At 36.4% G+C, this 25,953-nt stretch overlaps 3 protein-coding genes and 1 long non-coding RNA gene across 10 annotated transcripts; 2 read left to right on the top strand and 2 right to left on the bottom strand.

Moving 5' to 3' along the window:
* Nucleotides 1-342: 342 nt before the first annotated feature.
* NF-YC9 (nuclear factor Y, subunit C9) lies at nt 343-2,090 on the top strand. The gene is made up of 4 exons (XM_079078898.1): nt 343-513; nt 602-692; nt 943-1,773; nt 1,884-2,090. The coding sequence occupies exon 3, from the start codon at nt 973-975 to the stop codon at nt 1,753-1,755; it is 783 nt and encodes a 260-aa protein (XP_078935024.1). The 5' UTR covers nt 343-513; nt 602-692; nt 943-972; the 3' UTR covers nt 1,756-1,773; nt 1,884-2,090.
* A 2,170-nt stretch (nt 2,091-4,260) lies between these two features.
* On the top strand, nt 4,261-6,140 carry CAX11 (cation exchanger 11). Its single transcript, XM_079078897.1, has 2 exons — nt 4,261-5,241; nt 5,341-6,140. Exons 1-2 carry the CDS (start codon nt 4,342-4,344, stop codon nt 6,103-6,105), a joined length of 1,665 nt encoding a protein of 554 aa, XP_078935023.1. The 5' UTR covers nt 4,261-4,341; the 3' UTR covers nt 6,106-6,140.
* Nucleotides 6,141-10,448: 4,308 nt separating this feature from the next.
* Nucleotides 10,449-15,385, bottom strand: LOC145159852 (uncharacterized). 7 transcript variants are annotated; one of them, XR_013737945.1, is made up of 7 exons: nt 14,822-15,385; nt 14,370-14,649; nt 14,111-14,211; nt 13,432-13,655; nt 12,934-13,357; nt 12,699-12,838; nt 12,277-12,535 (listed from the first exon to the last, which is right to left on the bottom strand). It is a non-coding gene; the product is annotated as an uncharacterized LOC145159852 (long non-coding RNA). The 7 variants fall into 7 exon arrangements; XR_013737948.1 differs by having other exon boundaries at nt 12,934-13,655; nt 14,822-14,958; nt 15,041-15,385; XR_013737947.1 differs by lacking the exon at nt 12,277-12,535 and adding an exon at nt 10,449-11,081 and having other exon boundaries at nt 12,934-13,655.
* A 1,171-nt stretch (nt 15,386-16,556) lies between these two features.
* LOC145159850 (signal peptidase complex subunit 3A-like) lies at nt 16,557-18,251 on the bottom strand. Its single transcript, XM_079078895.1, has 5 exons — nt 18,038-18,251; nt 17,890-17,937; nt 17,150-17,266; nt 16,968-17,054; nt 16,557-16,852 (listed from the first exon to the last, which is right to left on the bottom strand). The coding sequence occupies exons 1-5, from the start codon at nt 18,161-18,163 to the stop codon at nt 16,727-16,729; spliced, it is 504 nt and encodes a 167-aa protein (XP_078935021.1). The 5' UTR covers nt 18,164-18,251; the 3' UTR covers nt 16,557-16,726.
* Between the last annotated feature and the right edge of the window lie 7,702 nt (nt 18,252-25,953).

Raw genomic sequence — 25,953 nt, 5'->3', positions numbered from 1 at the left:
GTTTAAAAAAAATAGACAATTTTATATTTTTCTCTTATAAAGATGTCATTAAACAACAATTTCATTGTTTTTTGGAATATAATTTTTATAATCTAGAAAAGTTAAAATATAATATTATAGCCGGAATGGCATGTTAAAATATGATGTATTAATGAAAATTAAGATTCAATCTTTTAATAATTTTTTTTAACATATAAAGGAATAAATATTGATTTTTTTTTTCATTTATTATTTGTCCAAAAAACAAAAGCAAGAGAATATTTTCTGGGACCCATGGAATAATTAAAAATTTAAGTTAAAAAGAAGAACATATTAATCGAATTATTTAAGAGAATAATTCCTTTGAGCAAATAGTCAAATACCAACATAAAACATTTGAAAAGTTTGTTTGGCCGGTGAGTGTTTCTGGGATTTGCTCCCAAGGAAACGAGACGAACGAAAGGTGATCGTAGCCATCAAGAACACAATCAAAGATCAAAGATCAAAGATCAATATCATAACTTTCTGTTGCGTGTAAGAATCAACACTCTCTTGTTTCCCCTAAAAAATATCACAATTTACCGAATTTCACTCATCGATTTCGATTATGTTCATTTTGCAGGATTCAAATGGTTCATTAGAACTGCATCATTAACCTGATTCACGATCTCTCTCCTTCTTTCTCATTCGTCTATCATCAAATCGTGATTCAGGTTCTGTCTCCTTCACATTTACACCTTTTAATTTGAAAGCTAGTACTTCCGAGATCACACAATTCATACGCCTTTTTTTGCTTGTCGATCGCAAAACCTTTTCCTTTTTGGCTACGAATTACTGAATGGAAGTTCAAAAAATTTAGATTGAAAGTTACATTCTGAAGTCCAATCAAATCAATCTCTGTTTAGTAATGATGTGAGTAGATATATCATGTTCTTCATGATTAACATGATGTTTTTGATTTAGGAAATTTACCTACCATTTTTGCATCTAATCATGGATCCACAAGGGCATGGGCAGCCTCAATCTAGCAACATGATGAGCAGTGTAACTCAGTTATCATATGCAACAAATCCATACGAGTCAACTCAACTGAGTGGGACCCCTGGGAGAGTACAAGTAGGTGGTGCAATTCAAGCAACAAATCAGCCTACAGCAGCTCAATTAGCACAACAACAGTTGGCTTATCAACAAATCCAACAACAACAACAACAACAGCAACTTCAACAACAACTCCAATCATTTTGGGCAAACCAATACAGAGAAATCGAAAATGTCACTGACTTCAAGAACCACAGTCTTCCATTAGCAAGAATCAAGAAAATCATGAAAGCTGATGAAGATGTGAGGATGATATCAGCAGAAGCACCAATTGTGTTTGCAAGGGCATGTGAAATGTTCATATTGGAGTTGACTTTAAGGTCATGGAATCACACTGAGGAGAATAAAAGAAGGACATTACAGAAGAATGATATTGCTGCTGCAATCACAAGGACTGATATTTTTGACTTTTTGGTTGATATTGTCCCAAGAGAGGATATTAAAGATGAAGGTATGACATCTATGCCAGCTGTCACTGTGCCAGTTGGCGGGCCTTCGGATGCTTTTCCTTACTATTATATGCCAGCTCAGCAGTCACCACAGTCAGGAGCACCAGGGATGATGTCAAACAAGGCTATGTTGGATCCTGCTCTTTATGCACAGCAGGCTCCACCTTATATGGGTCCTGCCATTTGGCCACCGCCACCTCAGCAGCCTCAATCACCCTCGGATTCATAGAACATGGAAGTGTTAAGTGTATGTGTTCAGTGTTCTTTTATTATATGATTTTACATTAAAGTTGTAGTAGCTAAGATTGATATCAGTATACCATGAGTATTGATTGAAATTGTGTTTGATTTTGGCAGATTTTGGAGTTTTAAATTATAATCCACTTTCCAGTGAATCCAATGATATTACTGAAGCATATGATGGTGGTGGATCATGGCTTTGTTTTTTTTTATTTTCTTTAAATAAGGAAATACATGTTGATTTCCCTAACATATGCATTGGTTTGGGTTAGTACTTGGGAAGTCAAAACATTTTAATGCCAAATCCAGTGAAATTTTGTGTTATATGAGTCAATAGTTGCATATTATGTTGAATTTGTTAAAAAAAAGTTGTTTTCATGATGAAATCATGAAACATGGTCATTGTTCTTTTTTCAATTGTATAAATAATCAGTATCTTAAATATGATATAAAAAAAAAAAAAAAAAAGAAGCCATCTTCAGGCAGTTTATATACAAATTACAACTTGAAAAGGGAACACAAATAAACTTAAGAATCTGCTAAATACTTATCAAGTTGGTGTAAATATGTTAATAACTCCTACTTGTTACAAATGAAATCTATTTGTCTCTTTGATATGAGTCAGCAAAAGATCGAAGAACTTTCAATTCAACCCATTTTTCTGATCCCTCTCTCCCTTCTCGGTTGTTTATGCAAAATATAAGATGATGTCTCCAACATCGAATGATCCGCAACCGAACATTGGCAATTCAAATCAAGAGCAAAAACTTTAGGGATTTTTTTGCCGAAGAGTAAAATTACCCAACCATGTATCCATCCAAAACTGTGTGTTGATCATTACCCACTTTAACACTACACAAAGACCTTAAATGTAGTCCTTTACTCCTAAGTTGTAAGAGCGCACAAACAATTTTCAACCAATCAACAATTTAGGTATAACCAATCAAATTCTGATTAAGGAGACAGTCTTCATCGTGAACGGCTTTTATAACATGAACCCACAACATAGTTTGATTATCAACTCATTGCCATAGTACAATCTGCAATAAGATGATAAGCAACTTCATTTTGTTTGGTGTCATGTGAGATAATTAACATAAAATTCTCATATCACTTCCTTATAAAAATAACCACTTATAAAACATAAAGTGGAAGTTTTTAGGTCTTACATTATACTTCACAAACTTCCTTAATTCGCAATACGACAAAACCGAGTTCACATCACATAATATGACTTCATCCCACACCGATAATCGTATTTGACACCCCTCCCCCCTTTTTCCATGTTCTAGACAAATTTCAACTTTTGATGACTCGCAATCAATAGTAATGCATTATGTAGCAAGGTTGTCAAGACCGAGTTCCTACCTAAGATCGTTTTTGGGTTTGCAAGATCGGGATTGGGATCCTAATATCCTACAAAATAAAACATAATTTTAACTTATAATTTTAAAACATGAAAAATGTCTCAAACATTCAGGTTTCCGTTGAAAAATCATAAAAACTTCAAAACATTAGTCACAACTCACAACACAAAATTATAAACGGTAAACTGGTAAATGGTAAAAGTCATAAAATAGTAAATTCATTTTTTCAAAAAAAAAAAAAATCAATGGAAGGTAGGATCAGATCAGATCCCGATTCTACGATTCTCCCTACAATCTTACGATCTTACCTACAATCCTACACCAAATATGATCTGTATACGCTCCGGCTCGTTTTTAAGTTTTTTATATCTAATATCGTAAGATCCTACAATCAAGATCGTGATTTTGACAACTTTATTATATAGTGTTGAAAACAAATAAAATCCAAACAAAGTCAGGGATTTATGTACTAGTTAATTGAAAGGGTTGAACCTTAACTAAAAATAATAGCACATGAAATGCATAGAATGACAAGATCACTTACTTTGTTCCTGTAACTGTGTCTTAAGGGTTACTACTATAATCATGTTAATGTTTTTAAAGTTCTTAATGAACATAAAACAAGAAGGAAAAATATGTTGGTTTTCATCTTAGATGAAATTTTAGCCTAGGTATGATGTCTTCCTTACTAGTTGTTTTGTCCCTAACTTTTAGCATGTAAACTTGCTTATCAATAACCTAGTTTGTGAATAAGAGCTTTAAGTCATTATTATAGCTTATAAGATAACTTATCAATAAGCTAGTTTGTTAATAAGCTATTTCAAACTAGCTCATCAATAGGTTAGTTTATTTCTACCAAACATGACCTTAATTAATCTGTTCTTAAATAAATCTAAATTTCTATAATCAAGTATGCCATGCTATTAGGGGTAATTTGCAAATAAAAATACTATGGGATAACTTGGTTAAATTATAAATATTAGTAATATTTTTTCTAAATCAAAATAAACTTATTTGATAACGAAATTTTTATAAACTCCATTAGAAAAATAAAATAAATATAAACGTTGTGAAATATTATTTATATTTTATAAATTATTCCGTTGTTAATTGATATCATATGATTTTTGATTGGCAAAACGCGTATACAGAAATCAAAAACACTTTCAAGGCCAGACTCCGATCGAAAGCAGGATTTTGGGGATGGCATGGCGGTCTTCTCCTTCCCCAAAACCGCATCAACCTACCTCATCATCCTCCTCACTTTGATTTTCTTCTTCCTCCTTCAATTCCCCTCATCAAACAATCACCAGGGTCTCCCCACCACCCAAATCCACCGGAGGTCACTCCTCAACACCACCACCACCACCACTTGTTCACACATTCTTCAAATCCCACAAGATCGCCGCTGCTCCTTTTCCACCCTCCACTGCTCCGCCCACTCCAATGGCCTCCTCAACTACTTCTCCTTCCACTTCTGTCACTTCAATCAAAACCCATTTCTCTCAGTCCCCTTTCTCTCCCTCACCGTCGTCCTACAGTTCTACATCCTCGTCAAAACCGCCCAAGATCAGTTCTCCGTCGTCGTCACTAAACTATCCACTCACTTGAATCTATCCCCTAGTATGGGTGCAGTCACTCTTCTTGCACTCGGAAACGGCGCTCCTGATGTGTTCGCATCTGTCGCAGCCGTCGGTGGCGGAAACCCCCGAACTGGATTCGGTGCGATTTTATCCGCCGGGACTTTCGTTTCAGCTCTCGTCGTTGGTTTTGTCGCGATCTACGCAGCTCCCTTCGCCGTCTCCCCTGCGCCTTTTATAAGGGACGTGTTGTTTTATCTGACGGCGGCGTTGTTTCTGTTCTATGTGTATCTTAGTGCTGAGATTTACCTATGGCAAGCTGTGGGATTCGTAGGGTTCTATCTGTTTTTCGTTGGTTTTGTGTTTTGGATGGATTTAGGGATGGATAATGGTGGGAAATTGAAGCGTGGTGGTAGTGAAGTTCAGGATCATAAAGGTTCCATGGAAATTGACCCTGAAAATGGAAGTAATTCAATGGATTTTACCAAGAAGAAGACAACCTCTGGGATTCGACAAGCTTTTAACAAGGTATGTTCTTGATCATGGAGTAACTATTAACTATACATCCTCTTTTTGGTTCTATATCTTGTTTGAATGCAACATTGAATGAGTTTCATGATTAAACAGATATCAAAAACATGGGAAGTTCCAGTGAGAATAATGTTAAACCTAACAATCCCACAATCATCACCTTCAGAATGGAACAGATTCTATCGATCTGCAAACATTGCGTTATGTCCTCTCGCTCTAATGTACTCCTGCAAATCCTTCATCCCTCTAAATCATCCAATTTCATTTCTCTTTCCTAACATCCATCTCCCTCTCTGGTTAATCCTACTCTTTGGGACCTCATCACTATCACTAGTCCATTGCATAGTCGAAAAAAAGCCCCCCAAAACAGAGCAACTGCCAATAGTTCTAATGGGATTCATCATGAGTGTGTGTTGGATCTCCACCATGGCCGGAGAGCTTCTCAACTGTCTGGCGGCCTTAGGGTCACTCCTGGAGGTGCCGCACTCTCTGCTAGGGTTGACTGTGTTGGCATGGGGGAACTCAGTAGGGGATCTAGTGACGGATGTTGCTGTGGCAAAAGCAGGGCAACCTGCCATGGCTATGGCTGGATGCTTTGCTGGACCCATGTTTAATATGCTTTTTGGGCTTGGAAGTGCTTTGGTTATACAGACGTTTAATGTTTATCCAGAGGCTTATGAGCTTGAATTTCATGTTAGTATTGTGGTGGCGTTTGTGTTTTTGGTTTTGAGCCTTATGGGGTCGTTGTTGGTTGTGACATGGTGTAGATTTCAGGTTCCAAGGTTTTGGGGATTCTGTCTTGTTGGGTTATATGTGTTCTTTATAGCATTAAGTCTACTCATTGCAAAGTTACAATTCTAATCAATGTATTGTTGTATTACGGTTTACACAGTAAATCATTTCAGTTATAATAAGATTCTTTTTAAAAAAAAAAATTATTAGATTTAGATTGTGTAATAGTGAGAGGCTGTAAAGGATATTTTATGGAATCAAAACTGTTCTTAGTAATGCCCAAGTTTTAAAAAATTTGTCATGACTCCAATGTTTCTACTTGAGATCAAGCTTTAACAAAGTATCGTCTTAAATCATATATGTATATAAAAATGAAAAATAGTAGTGTATATATATATATATATATATATATATATATATATATATATATAATTATTAATTATATACAAAATTACTGCCTTAAGTCACGTCTTACAAACGTCGTATCTCGCCATGGTCGATAAAGCTTGAGGTTTGACATTGCTCCCAAGTGTCTAACGTTATTTAAACTTGGCCTTTTGACTTCATTATTGATTTATTGTAGCCTTTTGACTCCATTATTGCTCCCTCTTACTTTCCAAGCTCTCATGAATGAGGCGTTTAGGCCATTTTAAGGAACCTTCAAGCTAAATGATTTAATAGCCAAGCTTAGCAATGTGTGTTTGGGCTGTGCTTATATCGAGTATTTTGGGCATATAAGGCTCTAGGGTGTAGGTGCAATAGCACCCACGGTTTTCACATCACTTGGTGGGAACACCATGCGATTTCGAATGTGATTTGGCCGCATGCGGCAAGAAACACACACACACACACTCTCTCTCTCTCATGTGTGGCAAAGAACCTTTGGATAAAAATTGGAATTGACAAAGAAGAGAATGTGGTAAGATAATTTATCAATAAACCATCTCAAATACTTATTAAAAAATAACTTACATAACTTATAGTGGTTTCACCAAACACTAAATTGAAATAACTTAAAAAAAAAACTAATTTATATGTGCCAAACACAACCTTAGAGCATTCATAATGCATAATTTAATGTAATTGTTGAATGACCGTGAAAAATAATGTTAGTATTTAATGGATTAAATTCAATCGTGACGCCAAATTGACATTCAATAGAAAAACATATTTTGTAGATATTTTCAAATATGTTACATTGAAATTTTTTAGAGTTAAATGTATGATGGAAAGTAAATGGAAAAGTTGTACGGAGTGAAATACTAATACGATAATTCATTAAATACTATAGAAATCAATGGATTGTAGATGGATCTCGAAATAAGTGCAAATCCACACGCTCCATGTGGAATGAAGTCAACGACTGGAGAGATGGTCAACACGCCTGTTGTGGAATTTCATGTCTATTTTTGACAGCTCAACACGCCCAGGGTGAAATTTAATGTTTTGGCCCGTCTTATTTTTTTTAACTTCTTCATTTCCGATCCGTTTGCTTCCAAGTTTTGTCCCGAGCTTCGTTTAGGTCCTCCATGTGCATTCCAATCTTCAAATACACCTTAAAAACACCATAAAGTGTGCAAATAAAAATGTTCACTCGATAGACTAGAAATAACTGAAAATATATAAAAATGAATGATTTTAGCTTCTAAATGCAATGCTAAAGATGAAATATTAACAAACCTGCCCATGCTTAAACCCTTCTTGTCCTAAAAAAGAACAAGTATTTTATCAATTTGGGGGGAAATTATAAAGAACTGAAAACGAATAGGGGTAAACCATCCGAGCCGAGCTCCAACTCGGGGAGGCTCGGGCTCGACTTGTTTAAATTCATGGGGCTCGAGCTCGAGCTCGGCTCGATTCGAGATTAAATTTCAAAGCTCGAGTTTGGCTCGAGCTTGGTTTGGGCTTGACTTGTTTATCAGGTGTGCTTAAACGAACCTAAGCTCGGCTCGAACTCGACTCGGTTAACAGTCAAATATCAAGCTCATTTGTGTTTTTAAGTTTGGGCTCAACTCAGTTTATTAGGTCCATCACTCTCAACTCATTTAAGGTCTATGTTATTATATTTGATCAGGAAAAAAATTTGGTGTCACTATTGCTAGACATTCCTGTGTCCGCCTCTCAGAATGTATGATGCAATTCTAGGAGCCGTAGCGTGCAATTGAGAACTCATTTATATTTAACATAAATGAATTCCTTGTAATGGAAAACTCAAGAAACATTATTTTTGTCTATATAATTACAGTTTTGGTTATCCCCATCAAGGCCATCATCGCTTACATTACATGGTCTAAGAAAACATTGTGGTACCACGCATGGGAATTTTTACATCCATGCATCCTTCGGGGATTGGGCCCGCCACTTTTTCCGACTATCATTCCATGCTATACTCCCATTGTTGCATCTTTGTAAGTTGTAAGAGGTAAGCTCGAACTTGACTAACTTTCTGGGACTACTAATGATAATGAGAAGAAGGGCATGCTTATGGTGGGATAAAAAGTTGTCACTTTTGTCTTCAATACATGACAAAAACCATTCGGTTTCGGTTCTTTATAATTGAAAATTAATGCACATGGGTTTAAGTGATACCGACTTATTTCCAAGATTTTCAACGGAGTGTGTGCTATTTTACTAGATTCACGTATTTTAAACTCACTAGGTTAAATTTGTTATTAAAGAAAAAATTGACATTTTTATACAAACAATTTTTGTATTAAAACACCTAATTAAGCTATAAACTAAAACTGAAAGACAAAAGAGTTAATTATTCATTAAATAAAGTAGTTTCAGGTTATAAAGAAACTGAAAATTTTCAGCTTTTAAAAACTCATTAGATAAAGAAGCACCCAATCTCCCTCTCTTTGAAGTTGTAAACAAAACTTAAAACCTTCAATAATGAGGTTGTTTGTAGCAGTTTTGGCAATCCTCATGCTATTTGACCCATTTCTTGGTACGCATGTTTAGAGCTCTTCTCGGTTAGATTAATATGTTGTTGTCTTCTTGAAGTAAAATATCTTTATTTAGCATTTCAAAATTTATCTGTTTTTTTTTTTTGTAAAAATCATGACAACAATTACACATCGTATTCTATGTTTAGTATATCTTATGAGATACTGTTAAAAAAAATTAAACAACTTTTATACTATTGTGTATCAAATTTCCTGGCCAGTTTTTCTAAGTTTGACCTTGAAAACTAACTTATGGGTGAAGGGGTTTTTAAGGTCAAACATGTCACTTCACAAAATAAATTGTGATATGGTTCATTTACAATAAAGCCAATGTATCTCTGTTGTATATTTAGTGTATGTGAATGCATTGATATTTGAATAAGCAAATTGCAAAGACATATAGAATGTGTATACAAGTTAAGTTTGAAACAATCTAGTCCATGATCTCATCAATATATATTTTTCTATATACTGTGATATATATCTTTTAACAAGACTAAAAGAAAACTAAGGAATACATACTAGTTTTGTGATTGAAATTTTGAACTTTGGCATTCAAAGTCAATTCATAACGAGATTTACATATATTTGATGATCAAATAGGTGTGAACTGCAAGTTGACTTTGATATGTAAAGATGAACAAGTGTCTAAGCCACCTCTTTCATGCTCACCAAAGTCATGCGACCAATTGTGTGCAAAATTGCATGATAAAGGATGGGGAAAATGCGATGATCAACGTAAGGATGTTTGTCAATGTTTCTATGTTTGCTATAAAGACCTTCGGATTGCCAAATAAACTCTACAAGCTTGGCTTCTATTGTTATTAATCTTCGTATTTTATTACATGTTTTTTTCTCGTATTTGTTAGTTTAATTAAATCATAATCGATATATGTACTATGATCAAACATGTATTCTAATGAACGATTATGTTATTTTCAACTTTTAGTAGCATCATGGGTGTATTTTCAGTTCCATTTTAAACTAATCAATACACGTGTTTTAAACACGTGGTGAAATTAGGTATGCTTGAATGCATGCTTTGGCGTTTAAGAAAGAAAAATAAGTTGCACTTATGTGCGATCTAATAGATTCATGTTAATTAGGGATGTTTGAATGTGAAATTATCCACTAAACTAACAATATATTTAATTGTACCTTCGAAGCAAATATCATTCCTTGGATGGTTAACTTGTTTTTTCCCTAAATTATCCTAATTTATGAGTCTCGATTTTATCCCATGCAGTAATCAACTGGATTTAGTGTATGCATGATCGTAAATAACGTAAAGCGTAACTTAACAGCATAGCCAAACCTCAAGCCTTGCGAGACATGACAAGGCCTTGGCGTTTTTCAAGGCATGGCAATGCGGCAAAATTTTAATATATTTTATAATTTTATATATGTCTATATATTTTACTATCATCAAATTATATAAACAAACCATATATTAACAAAAACCTAATGTTTTCACATGTCGATATACATTTAATCTAACATACACCGATTTACAATCATACTAAAAGTTTACAAAAATGTCGTCTTTCAAAAAGTCGGTGAACATTACAAAAGTATGTTATATCCTTAGATCAAATCTAAGGAGGAACAAAAACCTCTTTATGGCCAAAAAGGTTCACCCGCGATGACTCCAGACTACTCGCAAAGATTGTCAGAACCTCGGCTCCATAAAAGGCCCAAAAGAAAAAGAAAGTCATTACACAAAAGCGTGCCTTTTTGCGTCTTACCACATTATTTGGGCACCAAACTTTACATAGCCGCTTAGGTCGTTTTCGGGACGTCTACACCACACCTCAACGTCATGACACGTTTTGGCGCCGTTATGACACGTTATTTAGAACCCCAAGTGTATGTCAGTAGGTAGTTACCCATGGTACTTGTTGCATAACAAAAAAAAAATATAGAAATTGATTCACATTTGTTATATAAAGAGAATGAAATTAATACCAACTACTTTTATACATGTTCCGAATCATCTATGAGTGAAAGCCAAAACTCATAATGGATGTGTCATCTCCCGTCTCACGTGTTGAGTTCTAGAAACGGATTCACCTCTGACCCTCACCTATGACCTTATAGTCGCTAGGCAGACTAAACATGGATATAGTCAATTCTTTGAATTCATGTAACTTGATGTACCTGAAAAAGAGCCATTCAACCCCAAAAAACAATACACTCTCTCTCTCTCTCTCTCTCTCTCTCTCTCTCTATATATATATATATATATATATATATATATATATATAGAGAGAGAGAGAGAGAGAGATGACTCTTATGTAAGCTTAGGTATAAAATCTTTTAAATGACATAATTTTAAACAAAACAAATACAATTTCATTTTCTCTTAATTTTGTTTTAATAGAATACATTTGAATTAAGTTAAATTATGGAATGAAAAAGAACAATTATATATATATATTTTTTTTTTTTTGCAAAACATCATTGAAGTTTATAGGGAAAGTGAAAATCAATACTTTTTAACGAATATAACTTAAACGTTTTGTCCTTCAATTGAAAAACTATATCGAATGATTTGTGAAAAGCATGATTGAGTTATTGCATGTTTCTTCTTTCATTTTTAATTCTATTAGTTTTCATTTAAAATTTAGTAGGGTTGATTAAATGGTCATGAATTTTAATGTTTTAAGTTATTAGACAAAATGAAGAAAAAGAACATACATTCGATCGATTTAGTATGCCACATGATTAAGGAAGAATAGTAAACAAGATAACATGATTAGTATGGATATATATGGATCACAACTACATAGTTTGGAGGGTTCTATATATAAGCTTAGGTACATAACAACCACATATTCCCTAAGCCATATATATATATATATATATATATATATATATAAAAGTGGAAGTCGGTTTATCTAGAAATAAAACATTTGCAATATTATTGGAATAATTTACTTCTATATGTGAATATTTGGGACAGTTTTGGGTTGCATGTTTGTATTGAACAATATTTGACACATTTTAATTTTTTTGGCAGATTTGATTGCTTTTTTTTTTTTTTGACAAAATTAGTCTAATGGGTCTGACTCAAATGAGCTTAAAAATCTCAAACCGAAAAACAAAACCGAAGTCAAACTGTTAGTAACAGTTCAGCTTGTTTAGGTTCTGATTTTCAACAGTTCGGCTTCGGTTTTCGATTAACAAAAAGTGTTACTAATGGTCTGGCTTTGGTTTTACTGGAAAAAAAAACGGTCCATGGACACCCCTATATATGATTGTATTTTTTCAAACTATTAAAAAGTATTGGAGTTTGTAATTTATTTTATTTACATTTTAACTCAATCTGAATTCAACGGTTTGGAAACAAGTGTTAAATTTAAACACTATAATGACTAAATTTTGTTTAATTTGTACAAGATTACTAAACTTGTTTTTTATTCAAAATTCTCCTTATTGACTGATGTTATAAACTAGAGGGGAATCATTGTGTTTGGTTTTTTTCCCCTTATTTTAAGTTGTACCAAATGGTAGACCGTAGTATAATATTAATAAAAACATATTACATATACAGAAGGGGTGTTCATACGAATAGCAACATACTTCGTTTAACAAAATCCGAGAGACGGATCCTGCACACAAAATACCATCAATATTATAACTAACTTCCTAATAGTGGAGTCTTTTGTAGGGTTAATTGGGATGGATGAATGTCAAAAGTTAAAAGTATAAGCTATTGTCTTAATAGTCATTCCATATTAATAAAAATATGCCAAATTTTTAGATGTCAACTACCTGGGAGTTGGGAGCATGGAAAACATGTGTTCTGCTGTTGATTGTCTACCTGTAAGGTAGATGGAGTAGAGCTACAGGTGCGGTGGTGGCAGGTTGTAGAAGCTATTCTTCCAGCTCCGGATCTTCTAAATTTTCAAGTTCTGTCTCCAACGTATCATGCATATTTATACAATCAAGATTTTTTTTCAAAATTAAATAACTCTTTATAAAGCTAAAAAGACTTCTTTTACTTTACCTCATCAAAATCAGCTGCTACACCAATTGGTGTTAACAATGCTTCCTGAATTTGTTTGTTCTCTGTTTGCTCATTTATCTCATCCATTGTCTTGTCCACGCCATCAATATTGATGTATCACAAAAAAAATCAAAAACAAATATGTAATCATGTTTCTTTTTTACTTAAATCTAACATGCACATTATTTATGGATATTCATAAAAGTCAACATCAATTAAGAAGATGGTGACTGCCCGGATTTTTTCATTTGGGTCAGGTCTACCCGAAAATACGCTTCTCTTTCTCCATGTAAAGTAACACAACCATCTGCCCGTATTACCTGCCAAAAAATTGGTACGCCTCATCTCGATCCCAATCCCCATCCCGGGCAGTAGTGTAGCATTCAAGGTAAAGGTGTTTTCAAGGCCAGATTGCTTTCAGGAACTTCAGGTTACACATTCATATTAAAAATATTTATAAAAAAAAAAAGTCAACATAACAAAGTTTGACTTTCTTACAGTTAAAGGAGATCCAAATACAATCAACCTGTTTCTCCTAGACTAATCGATACTCATCAAAAAATCAATACTCTTTTTGTCATTGATGACTTCACATGAAACGGGCACCAATGATGTTCCTCTGAATATGATCCAATCTATGATCTTGAGTTTGCCAATCCCTATAGAGGGAAAGTGCAATAAAAATAAACATAAAGAACTCAACCACTCTTTTTTTTTGTTACCTACAATATAAAGGTAAAGGATTATGAAGATTGAAGGGTAAGATGGTCATTTTCTCAGATGTAATAGCATCCTGCAAATTCATCTCTATGAAAATTTTATTAGGTACCGAATTATTATACATTTGGTACTTGGTAGAATCTAAGAAACTAAAAAAAATGATAATAGCATCCTGTAAGCATCAGAGATGCCAAAACAGATCGTTTGTGATCTATCTTATAATTGTATTATATCAATTATTATTGTCCCTCTCATCTATGTTACACGCTTTGTTTAAATCCACTTTCCCCTCATCTCTTTCTCTCCTCTTCTGTTTCATTTTCAGTCACATATTCAAGAATGTTTGTTAATTAAGCTCCCATCTTCCTATTACTAAATCGGACAATTTAAGAACAGGTAAGCTGGAAAATCAAATCAGTGATGATGTACAACAGACATAATCTATGAAACAACTAACCTGGCCATCAGCAGCAGAAGTAACTATGGTTATGTCATGAGTGGAAGACGTGATTCGAGCTTGAAATATGTTGTCTACATGACCAGAAGCAACATCAGAACCTGACACAAGGTGCACAATCAATTTAAAATTTGTAAAACTTGAGCTGAAATAAACTGTAAATACAACTTAAAGATAAAACTCTGTATCAATTTCATGATTTCAATATAAAACTTCCCATTAATTTCACAATCGTAAATATATCTGGGGAAGAACGAACCTCGGAAGCAGAGATTCAGCGAGAGAAGTTTCTGGGAGGATTGAAACCGATTTCTCTGTTAAAAAACCTTCAGAATCTGATGTTGCGAAGGATCCCTATTCTTATCATAAACGTTACTCTCCATAATAGCTTCAGTGATGTTATCAACGATCTGTTTAGATTAGTCAACATAAGCAAGTTTAAGAACATCCTTCAGTGGAGGTCGAAAACAGACTTCAATGCCACCACTTCGACCTCCGTCAGCAGGACATCAGGCATCAATACACGTAACTTCAATTTCCTGAGGAAAGAAACTGAAAAACCCTAAACGAGAGAGAGAGAGAGGGGGGGGGGGGGGGGGGGGTAAATATTTGGATAGCGCGGCGGAAATCGCAAGAGAGACATGGAATGAAATTGGGAGCAAGTTGAGATAAGAAAAAAGAGGCGAAGTCAAAGAAGAGAAAGGATCGTACCTGAATATTTGGGAAGTTCACGCCAATTCTAATGGCCATAACGTTGAACGTAAGCTCGTAATTGATTATCTTCTTCTTCTCACCATTATTGCTCTTCAGTAGCTTCTATTTGCAATTATGAGGAGATGAAACAACGGCTGTGTTAAAGAACGCACCAAATATCAAATTTTGTATGAAGATTGAGCCGTAATCCAGCAAAACAAAAACCCTAATCCCGACCTTCGATTTGAGTTCGAGAATCGGGCTGTGGTGAGCGATCGAGTTTTGATGAAACCAAGCCAGTACAAATTGATTTTTGGGTGAAGAAGACGAACAGGGATTAGAGGGATAAAGCTGGAAGGAGACGAAGAATTGGTGCGAAGAAGAAGGATCGGAATCCGGAAAAAACCTGTATCACTGGGAAGCGGGAGGTCGAAATGGAGAAAACAAAGACAGAGAAATTAATCAAAAGGAAGGTAGAAGAAGGTTGGAGAAGAGGTTTCTTGCAGGTGTAGAGAGAGAAGCGCAGAATTGAAAGGGAGGAAAAGATAAAGCTCACCCAATTTTTAAGGCGGTGTGAATAAAAAAATATAAGCTTTTAAAACAAAAGCTTGTGTGCCGAAAGTAGGAAAGAAAGAAACAAAGTGGCAGAAATAAGAAACGCAAAACTTTCCTGACCACCACCATTTTAGCAATTAATAGTATATATAATGGTTGATTAAAAAAAAAATTCAATAACAATTTAGAACTTAAACAAAGTTTAATAACTAAATAAACACAAATTTAATGTCTAATTTTGAACTTAACCTTAAAAAACTCAACACAACATCAAACCCATTTTTTTAACTTGTGTTGGATTGGAATCTCAACCCATGCAATTAATCGGGCTATATTGAATTGAGATATTCAATTTGTTTAGCAAGATGGTGTTTGTTTTTTAAAAAGTAAAATGTATTCAATTTTTTTTTCATGTGCGCAGAATAAAACGTAGACCATTTTTTTTCCATCTCTTTAATCTTCATAAAAAATGATTGTTTTTAAAGTGTTCATAAACGACACCATTGTGTTTGGTTGGTGATGGCGACGATGGTGGTGGCGGAGATGGTGGTCGGATAGTGGTGGAAAAAGAAATACTATCACATTATAGTTAAAACTTAGAAAAACGTTCTCTAAAATCAAAATTCTTTTTTTAACTTTTGGAAAAAGTGGTCAAAAATATATTTTTTGTCTTTTGTCTTTTGAAAAACAAATAATCTTTTCCTTTTCGAATGGTCTTTTCCTAAAATGTCTTTGTGCCCACAACATAAGAAGGCAAAAAGACATTTTGCCAAAAAAACAAACACCACCTAAATCCAATTGGTTGAACCCAAACCCAAACCCAACCCGGGTCAACCTTTTACTACCTCTTATTTTAACCCTCCTTTGGTAATAGGCACCAGTGCATCAGAGCAACGTTGATTGGTGCAAAATGGTCATCCAGTTGTCTTCATCAGTAAAGCATTACCACCAATATCGCTTCCATTATATGAAAAAGACGTTGTTGGCTATCATTCAATTGATGTATGACAATTGACATATACCTTGATTTATAGACTTGATAGAAAATAGAACATCACCTCCTTTTTTACAAAAGGTGATGGATATGAAAGTGAAATCTGTTATAAAAAAAAGGGGGTTGAAAACAAAATAGTTGATGCCCTCAGCCCTCTCCATGGTTAATTCTCAAACTATCTTTCAACTTTCAAGCAACAAACAATAAAAACCAAAAGATAAACAGTATTGAAACATAGAAACCATCTAGTTTAAAGTTTAAACCAAACTATAATTTCAAAACTAACAAATTTGAAAACAGAAAATTACCCTCTTCTCATCTCTAGTTCATTTAAACCAAGAAAAAACAGCAATTATGAATTTATCAAATCATGGTCATCTGTATGACTCGGGCAGGCGAAATCCGGGCAGGACTAATTTGTCAGCAAACATCTTCCCAGTTTTCGGCATCACATGCCAGTGTAATGTCAAGTTAAAATCTCTCCCACGAAGGTTGCTTCCCTGTATAATATCATATATGTAACAAAAACAAATAAATAAATAAAACAAAAAACATAAATGTAAATATATATATATATATGTGAACTACATTGAAAAAGAAAAAAAGTAGATTTACCTGATCAATGAACCTGTACTTGTTCTTGGTTTTTATAGAAAATTTTGCACCATCTTGTGCTGGTATGATACCATCCCACAATGAAACCTGTGGGGGCATAATAGTAAATTCAAAGATGAATGCTTTTATTTAGTAAGTTTAAGTTAAGTGGAAGAAGATGCATGATTGTGTTTAAATTTTACCTGATTAAGGATGTTCTTTGGAGTACTGTATTCAGCAGCTAGAAATACAAAAACTTGCTTTGTGTTCCATGTAAACAATGACTGTAGGTCTGCAGATATATCTAGTGTAATCCCAACCTGCATTGAATTATGGAAGATGAAAATAAGAATGAGTAGATTAATTTTTCAAAACTGGTATATACTGGTTTCAATAATCCCCAATTTGTCATGATTAATTATGCAAACACCATATAACTAGTGAAAAGTAAGCAGCAATGAAGAGAACATGGAAAATCATTAGAGAGCTTCAATGGAAATTATAACAGAGCTTCTGGTCACTGATCTAACAACAGAGTTAATTTCCATTAATCCACACATCATCAAACACCAGATCGACTTTGCTCATATTTTAGAACTTCATATAGATTTTCCATCAAGCTATAATCAATGGTAAGTAGGCTTGAACTTCCATGGGTTAACTTAAAGTGTTTTTCCTATCTCCAAGTTGAACAAATACATTCGATTATGGGTATGTTCCTAATTTCACAAGATAAAGCATGAATTAACCTCAATCTTCCCAAATCATTCACTATTAAAGATCGTAGCTTTGCATAACAAAAGTCATCGGAATGTCAATAGATCAAATTCAACCACTCAATTCTCTTAATATCGTCAAATAAAAGCCCTAGAATCGGACGGATCACTTCACTATTCCAAATCAACTACCTTTCGTCAAATAAAAAAGATGAATAATGAACTACCTCGTCATCCCCAGTTGATTTCTTCTGAAACCGATTGATATTCAAGACCTGTGAAGCACAAATCATAGAAATGTAATTAGTCAAAGTTGGTACTCATAAGAAACAAAATTAAATCAGAATATCAAGTAATTAGGGTTTTTAGAGAGACCTTAACACTTGCAGTGGGGGAAGGAGAGTTGAGATTGTCCGAAAGAGAAGCCATGGCGCACATGAGAGCTAGAATCGTGAGAGAAAAAGTTAGGAGAGCATTGGCTCTGTAACCGAAGGAATGCATCTTTCGTGTTTGCCTGCTCTCCCTTCTCCCCTGCCCTTTAACCGACGACTACACTACCAGCGGGTTAGATGGATTGAATCTAATGTAATGAGATATCAAATATATATCATATAAAAGGAAATTTTGAAATAAATTGCAATGTTTTTATCATTTTCATATTCATATCGGGGCTAATATATTTTAATGTTAGACATAGGGTTAAAGATTTAGAAGATAATAAACTTTTTCAGTATTTATGTATTTTTTTAAATATATATTACCATTAATTTATTACAATGTACATAAAATACCATGATGACATATCAATATAGGTTTTTTGCCCAACATTAATTTTTCGATCGTCTTTTCCGGTCAAACATGAATTTTCTGACGGTTTCATACAATGTGTATGTGTGTGTGGGTTTAGATGGAAAGTTTATGATGATTTGTTCTTGAGTTGTCTGTTATTCTTAAGACGAGATTATGATGATTTGTTATTGATGTTGTGAGTTTTGTGATCTTAAGACAGATATGAGAAATCAATAAGAAAGACCCCCCCCCCCCCCCTTCTCCATTGATGATAGTTGGGACAGAAGGAAACAATGTTTGGGGGATCAACACACAAAAATGTGCACACATATACATACGTTTTGAATATGACTTCTTGAGTTCAAGATAAATATGCATACGAGTTCTTGAGTTCTCGATTTTCCAGGGCTCAACCAACATCTACAACTGCGCTCTTGAGTTTAGATCTTCACACACATCTGAAACAATCTTGAAACATACAAACAAACACACACACACATACACACTGAATATGAGTTATGAGGTTCATAATTTTCATGTTCCAAGTTTGTCATTGGCCGGAGGAGTCATCGGAGGCTCCAAGGTCACTGAAGATGTCGTATTCGTTCTTCATCTTTGTTCCAAATTAGGGTTGAAAAAACATGATGGCCTGCTTCGGCCTCCATCTTGTTCAGAAGTCAAACAAAAACATCTTATGTTTCATATCTGATGTTTGCATGTGTTCTTGTGTGTCCATATCTGATGTATGTGTGTACATTCTAGATTTGATGTGTGTGTTCTTGTATTTTTTTTATTTGAAAAGCAAAATATAACTATGATGTGTATGTGTCTTGAGTTATTGATCTGAAAATCGAAACCTCGCATGTGTGTATTATAAATTATGTAAAGACCTAGCCATGGAGAATATGACTAAAGACTCGCCAAAGATGCCAAAGTCACATAAAACTAGTTAAATTATGCAAAGAACACCATCATGTTTCCCTCATCACCACGTGCATAATATCATCATGACCACCATCGGGTTCCAGTTGCCTCCATTATCACTAAATAACCACCTACAATGTGACAACCATCAACTTAGGGTCAAACAAAGTCAACAAGTCAACTCGGTCAACTCAACAAGTACTAGTATGTTGGGGTTTACGCAATGTTTCCTAATGTAAAACTTACTATTATAATAAAAAATATCACTCGGAAGTTTCAAACGTTCAAAAATCTAAACCCTAAATAGGGTGAGTAACGTAACAACTAAATAAAACTCAACCATGTATCCTTTGGGGATTGATAACATTCATAACACGACGTAGTGGAGTCCATAATCTTAACACTACGGGCCAAAAACCATAACTCAGGTTACAAACACAATCTCTTTCTCTCTATCTCCCTCTCTCTCTCTCCCAAGTCTCTCCCAAATCTCTCTCAAAACTCTTTCAACTTTTTCATAAACACCCGCACCATCCCAACCCTTCAAATTGTTGAAAATCACTCGATACGGGAGGAGAAAATGGGAACCGACAAGTTCACTGTGAAACCCTCTCAATATGCGAACCCTCTCAGGATGCGAAACCCTCTCAGGATGCGAACCCTCTCAGGATGCGAAACCCTCTCAGGATGCGAACCCTCTCAGCAGCGAACCCTTTCGCTTCCCATTCCAAATTTTTGGCAGTTTCGCACTTTTCGTCCATTTTTGGAGTTTTTGACGTGAGATTTTCATCCAACTCATTTTTTTCACATGTTAGACCCCCTAAACTCGTATTTTATCCACATCTTGAAGATTTATTAATTATAAATCATATTTTTGTATTAAGAAATATCTAAAGTTAAATAGATATTATATTACGCAAGTGGGCACAAGTGAGTCAAGTGGATCCCAACTTGTCACCTTTATGCCACTTCTCAAGTCTCCATTGGTCAAATCATTATCCCTTCACACATACTAACTAATCCACTTGCATCATCCTTCCTTCCATATAAGGAAATCTCCTGGAGATCAAAATCACTTCTCACTTTTCTATACTTCTTCCAAAATCTCACTTTCCTTTCCACAAAAGATCTCTCATCTTCTCTCCATTTTAGCCACGTTTTTGGAGGTGTTCTTGGGATATTTTCCTCATTTTGGTAAGTATTTTTACAACTTCTAATATCCCTACATAACTCCATAACAATCTTGAATCATTTACACACATATCAACACATTATCGTTCATAGGATCATCAAAACCTTCGAGCATCTTCAAGTGTTCTTTAGGATCATCAAAACCTTCGAGCATCTTCAAGTGTTCTTGACTTGAAACTCTTCATCCTCAAACTTCCACTCTACAAGAAATCACATAAGATGAGTTCATACCCCTACATTTTCAATTTTTCTTCAAGTTTTAAAGGGGGGGGGGGGGAATACAAGTTACATCACTAAAATATAATCTAAACTTAAATAACAGCTTTCCACAGAAAAGTTGTGATCTGTTCACGGACTGTTTTACTCATCTTAAAATTAATATTTTTCAAAACTGTACAATATTCAAGTAGTTCAGGTTTATACCTTTCTAAGGACTACTCGCACGCGTTCATACGAATTTTCTACAATTTATGGCGAGTTTTACAAAACTGTCTATCATTTCAGAGCAGTTTTCGAACCAGTCAGTGAAAATGAACATTTTCACACTGGTTAGAGACCACTAAAGGTCATAATAAAAATTATGGACAAATTAGACTCATTTTCTAAACTCTTAGAGTTTACGGATCCAGATTTCAACTTGCGATGATTTTTCTATAAATTTTCTAAAAACATGGACAGAAGAGTTAATAACTAGGAAAATGGTTTATGATTTATCAACACTTTGTAACATGTTGAGCAAAGTGTATAATATTAAGGAAAAGTATACTTAGTATTTTCATGCCATTTTATTTCCATAAAAAGGTGATAATCATGCATATAAAGGTTTCACATTACTACAAAACATTTATGATAAACTATAATAGATATGTTTATGGGTCGTTTTCACTATGAAAGGGTAACACTCACGTTTACAACAAAAAGGGTTTTCATTTCACTTTAAGTAAAGTTGTTAATGAATAAATTTGTGAGACATTCGGCATTACGGTACTTTTAAAGTACTGCATAAAGTCCTGTAATTGTAACCAGAATCTCTTGTAGGGAGAGCGTGATACTTGTGTATCGATCTATACGGGACTAACAATCCGCACCTAAACTGTTAGCTACAGTTAGACCGGCAGGTCTGGGGTAACAAATGGCATAACATTCCGACGCCTGAAGAACGTCGTTACAGGCCGAATGGGTCACTAGCATGGTTATTGTAACGCCCAGACTCTGGTATGCATTTATTTACAAATTATTCTTGTTTGAAAGGCTACTCGACGAGTTGGAAGCCCTAGACTCATCGAGTAGAAGTTAGTCTTGGACGCGGGATTCAACCACCTACTCGACAATTTAAGAGCTCTGGACTCGGCGAGTAGGCCTGGCAGAGTGAAACCCTAATTTCGGGGTTTTACACCCTATTTAAGCATCTATATCCCCACCCATTGGCCTCATTTACAGCCTCCTTGTCCCAAACCCTAATCCACGAAACCCTAGAGCATCTTGTGAGTGTGTGAGCCATTTGTGAGCAATCTTTTGTGTTCTTGAAGCTTGGAGCAGAATAAGGAGTTTGAAGGCTCAAGTGGAAGAGAGTAGATCCAGAAACTACACTTCTTTGGCTATATTTTCTGGTAATCAAGTCTCTAAATTGATTATTCTTTTCTTAGATCTATTTACTTCCATTTTATGAGGGTTTTGGTTCAAAAACCTTAGTCCTTGGGATTTGGACGTCCCAAGTGACTTATATCTCAGATCTAGGATCTAAGAGGGGTTCCATGGCATAAAGGTGCAAACTTTATGACCATGGAGGCCCCATGAAAGCTTATAAGCACTTATATGGCCTTTTTAGACCTAAGAGGTCATGCATGGAAGGAAAGCTAGGAACTTTACGTGTCCAACTGATGTTCACATCCTAGATCTAGTATGTTGTGCCTTGGTTTAGGGTATTATGGCTTATGGACCAAGATCTTTGTTCTAGAGAGTTAGGGTTTGAGCTAAACCCATTAGGAAGGACTAAGGATGGGTAAAGTTGGAAACTTTAACCTTAAAAGTGTATTCCCAGTGTGTAGATGAAGTTTGGAGTTTGAATCTGAAGGGTAGGAGCTTAATCCATTGAGATGGCTCAATCAGACAGGGGAACCCGACGAGTCCATAGAGGGACTCGACGAGTTGATGTGGTTTGTCCCATTTTATCTTAAGATAGAACTCGACGAATTGGTGAAGGGACTCGACGAGTTAAATCGGTAGATCGCGACTATGAGTAGCCTGGAAACTCGACGAATCGGGGGAGGGGGGGGGGACTCGACGAGTTAGATCGCGATTTCAGGATATAGGAATCGGAGAGTTGATGGAGCAACTCAATGAGTTGGGTCAACTAGAAGGTTGACTTTGACCCAAGAGTTGACCTTGACCAGGGGTAAAATGGTCATTTTACCCTAGAAAGGATTATCAGATTTTGATTAAGTGTTATTATGAAATTGATAGCCGGGGAGTCTCCGGAGCAGCAGTAACAGATTCCTCACTCGAGTTTTCAGCAGTTAGCCTTGCGAGGTGAGTTTCCTTCAGTAGGAACGGGTCTACGGCACCAAGGCCAGCCCACAGTATGATTATGTTAGTAGCTGAGTGTGGGCGAGGCTCGTATCTCCCAGTTAGCCGAGTGTGGGCGGGGCCCGTACCTCATAACTTAGTTTGATTATGGATATATGTATGATTGATAGAATTAGTTATACTTGTTGTCTGTGTGATACTTGTATGTATGTTTAGTAGCTGAGTGTGGGCGGGGGGCGTATCTCATAGTAGCTGAGTGTGGGCGGGGCCCGTATCTCATAGTAGCTGAGTGTGGGCGGGGCTCATATCTCGTAGTAGCTGAGTGTGGCCGTGGCCCGTATCTCAGAGTCAGCGGAGTGTGGGTGGGGCCTGTATCTCCCAGTTAGCGGAGTGTGGAAGGGGCCCGTATCTCCATGAGTGTGGGTGGGGCCCGTATCTCCTAGTTGCATGTTATGTGTTTGGTATGTGGTAGTTTGGGGAGACTCACTAAGCTTCGTGCTTACAGTTTAGAGTTTTGGTTTTAGGTACTTCCGGTAGCAAGGGGAAGGGCTCGGGATGATTGCAGTGCACACACCATTTGTCCAGCCTGGGATGTTTATACTCTGATATTTTGATATACATTGATATGATGTTTGAGATATTATGACATGTGTTTTGGATAACTATGGTTTTATTAATAATTAAAAACGAAATTTTTGGTCTGTATTTTTGGGATGTTTGAACTTGGTATCAGAGCCTTGGTTTCAGGGATTCTGACACAATCTCGGGTGTGTCTGAACTCAAACTAAGAACTTGGTATGAAAATTTTCAAAGAAAACCATTTTTACAAAAAGAATTTTGAAAAGAGAAAAAGGGTGTGGTGCATGCAGTCAGCCGAGCTCAAGTAAGTACTCACAAATTACCCATACAAGTTATGTTATGATATGTTTATGAGAATTGCATGCTATAGTAGGATTAAGGATCTAGGAAGGATGCCTTATGTGCCTATTATATGTGTATCAGCTTCATGATAATTGCATGTTAAAATATTACTAAGGATATAGGAAGGATGCCTTATGTGCCTGTTATATGTCTCTCAGCTTTATGAACTGCATGCTAGTACAGATTAGTCAGGGATAGCATGAGAGAGATATGCTTGATCATGTTTACTCGAAGCTCGAATGCTGCTTGCTTTGTGCTTTTAGAAGTTCTAGTTATCTTTTACTAAGTAGTAAATGAATATGTTACGTTACATATGGCGAGGACTAAATAATTTCAGAAGGTTAGGTCTAAATCTATTGCGCAGCTCTTGTTTGAGTCCAACCGTTGTAGGGTAGGATCTCTCATTCGAAGAATTATCTAGTATTAGCGATATGTAATAGTATTCACGAGCTAGTTAGGGGGAGATAGCAGGAACTTCTTATGCAGCTGATAGCGAAGAGTGGGTTGGTGATTACCCTAGGGCAAGCCTAGGATGAGTTTAACATGAGATCAATAGTAGTAGTAGAAGGGACTTGGTGGAGTCAAGGCAGTTCTTGAGGAAAGTACTGATGGATGTGGAAGGTAGTATGGGCCCGTACTACTGAAAGCAGAGGATCCGTAATCGAATCAAGGAAGGATGAGATGAATCCAGGAAACTTGTAGTGTGATAGATCCCTCGAGATATGATGAGTATACTGATGTTTGTTATGGTGTATTTTTAGTATCGTGACGGTACACACTAGGCCAGTTGGCACTTCAGGCACTGGTGAGGGATCAGGCTCGGGCACTCGAACCGGGCAGCTTGACGAGCAGACGAGGGAGTTCATCTCGTCTGAGATCGCACGTACCATTCTAGACCAGACTCCTGTGATCTTTGGTTCGGTCAAGGAGGGTATTTTGGAGCTTCTGGATGAGAAGCTGAGCGCTTTCCGCACTAAGGTGGCGGCCATGATGGGGTCGCGCACACTGACTTTCAGGGAGTTCAAGGCTTGTGGAGCTCCCTACTACCATGGGGCTCCGGACCCCATTGTGAGTACCAGATGGTTAGCGGATGTCGCCAACGCATTCCGCACCAGCAGATGTCCCGAGGGGGACAAGGTTAGGCTTGCGTCCTGTCTTCTGAAGGACAGGGCACGTGACTGGTGGGAGGAGGTTGGGAGAGCCATTGGAGATGATGCAGTTTTGGATGCGATGACCTGGGGTGATTTTTCGACCAGGTTCAGGGCCGAGTTTGCACCTGTGATTGAGGTGCAACAGTTAGCGAGGGAGTTCCAGGATTTGGAGTAGACGACAGAGACTGTGGCAGAGATCAACGCCAAGTTTAAGGAGAGAGCCCTTCTCATTCCGCAGTATGTGACGGACGAGGAGATGAAGAAGGCCCGATATCATGAGATGTTGCGGAGTGATATCCGCCAGTTTGTGAGCCGCTCCAGCTGCAAGACGCTGGAGGACATGATTGCTAGGGCTCGTGAGAGAGAGATTGATTTAGAGATGGAGAGGAAGAGGAAGCCAGAGTCTGTGTCTGGCGTGGAGGGCTCGAGCAAGAAGCCCAAGACAGATTCCCGAGGGAAGGGCCAACAGGGCCGAGGCTGTTGCGACAAGTGCGGTAGGTCGCACGAGGGGATGTGCAGGGCGGGTAGTTCGGGCTGCTTCAAGTGTGGCCGAACTGGACATGTGAGCAGGGATTGTACTGCTGCTTCTACCACCATATTATCAAATCTGATTTGTTTTCAGTGCAATCAGAGGGGCCACAATAGGTCCTAGTGTCCGAGTTTGGCAGCAACAGGGAAGGTGGCGACACCTGCCCCTGCTACATTGAGGATTACAGACAATTGTCAAGGTCGGGCAGAGGCGCCAGTGGCGAAGAGCAGAGCCTTCCAGTTGACAGCAGATGAGACACG

The sequence above is a fragment of the Lactuca virosa genome, chromosome 2 (genome assembly GCF_052849685.1).
Source record: "Lactuca virosa cultivar CGN04683 chromosome 2, Lactuca_virosa_CGN04683_v6, whole genome shotgun sequence".
NCBI lineage: Eukaryota > Viridiplantae > Streptophyta > Magnoliopsida > Asterales > Asteraceae > Lactuca > Lactuca virosa.
This window is presented reverse-complemented; position numbering and strand designations above follow the sequence as displayed.

Bases quoted from the DNA above. Each gene is read 5' to 3' on its own strand.
- CAX11 (XM_079078897.1), top strand. From the start codon at position 4,342: ATGGCGGTCTTCTCCTTCCCCAAAACCGCATCAACCTACCTCATCATC. The intron at 5,242-5,340 runs GTATGTTCTTGA...ATGATTAAACAG, and splicing joins TTCGACAAGCTTTTAACAAG to ATATCAAAAACATGGGAAGT.
- NF-YC9 (XM_079078898.1), top strand. From the start codon at position 973: ATGGATCCACAAGGGCATGGGCAGCCTCAATCTAGCAACATGATGAGC.
- LOC145159850 (XM_079078895.1), bottom strand. From the start codon at position 18,163: ATGCATTCCTTCGGTTACAGAGCCAATGCTCTCCTAACTTTTTCTCTC. The intron at 17,938-18,037 runs GTCTCTCTAAAA...TGTGCTTCACAG, and splicing joins CCCCCACTGCAAGTGTTAAG to GTCTTGAATATCAATCGGTT. The intron at 17,267-17,889 runs GTAGTTCATTAT...AATTCAATGCAG, and splicing joins AATCAACTGGGGATGACGAG to GTTGGGATTACACTAGATAT.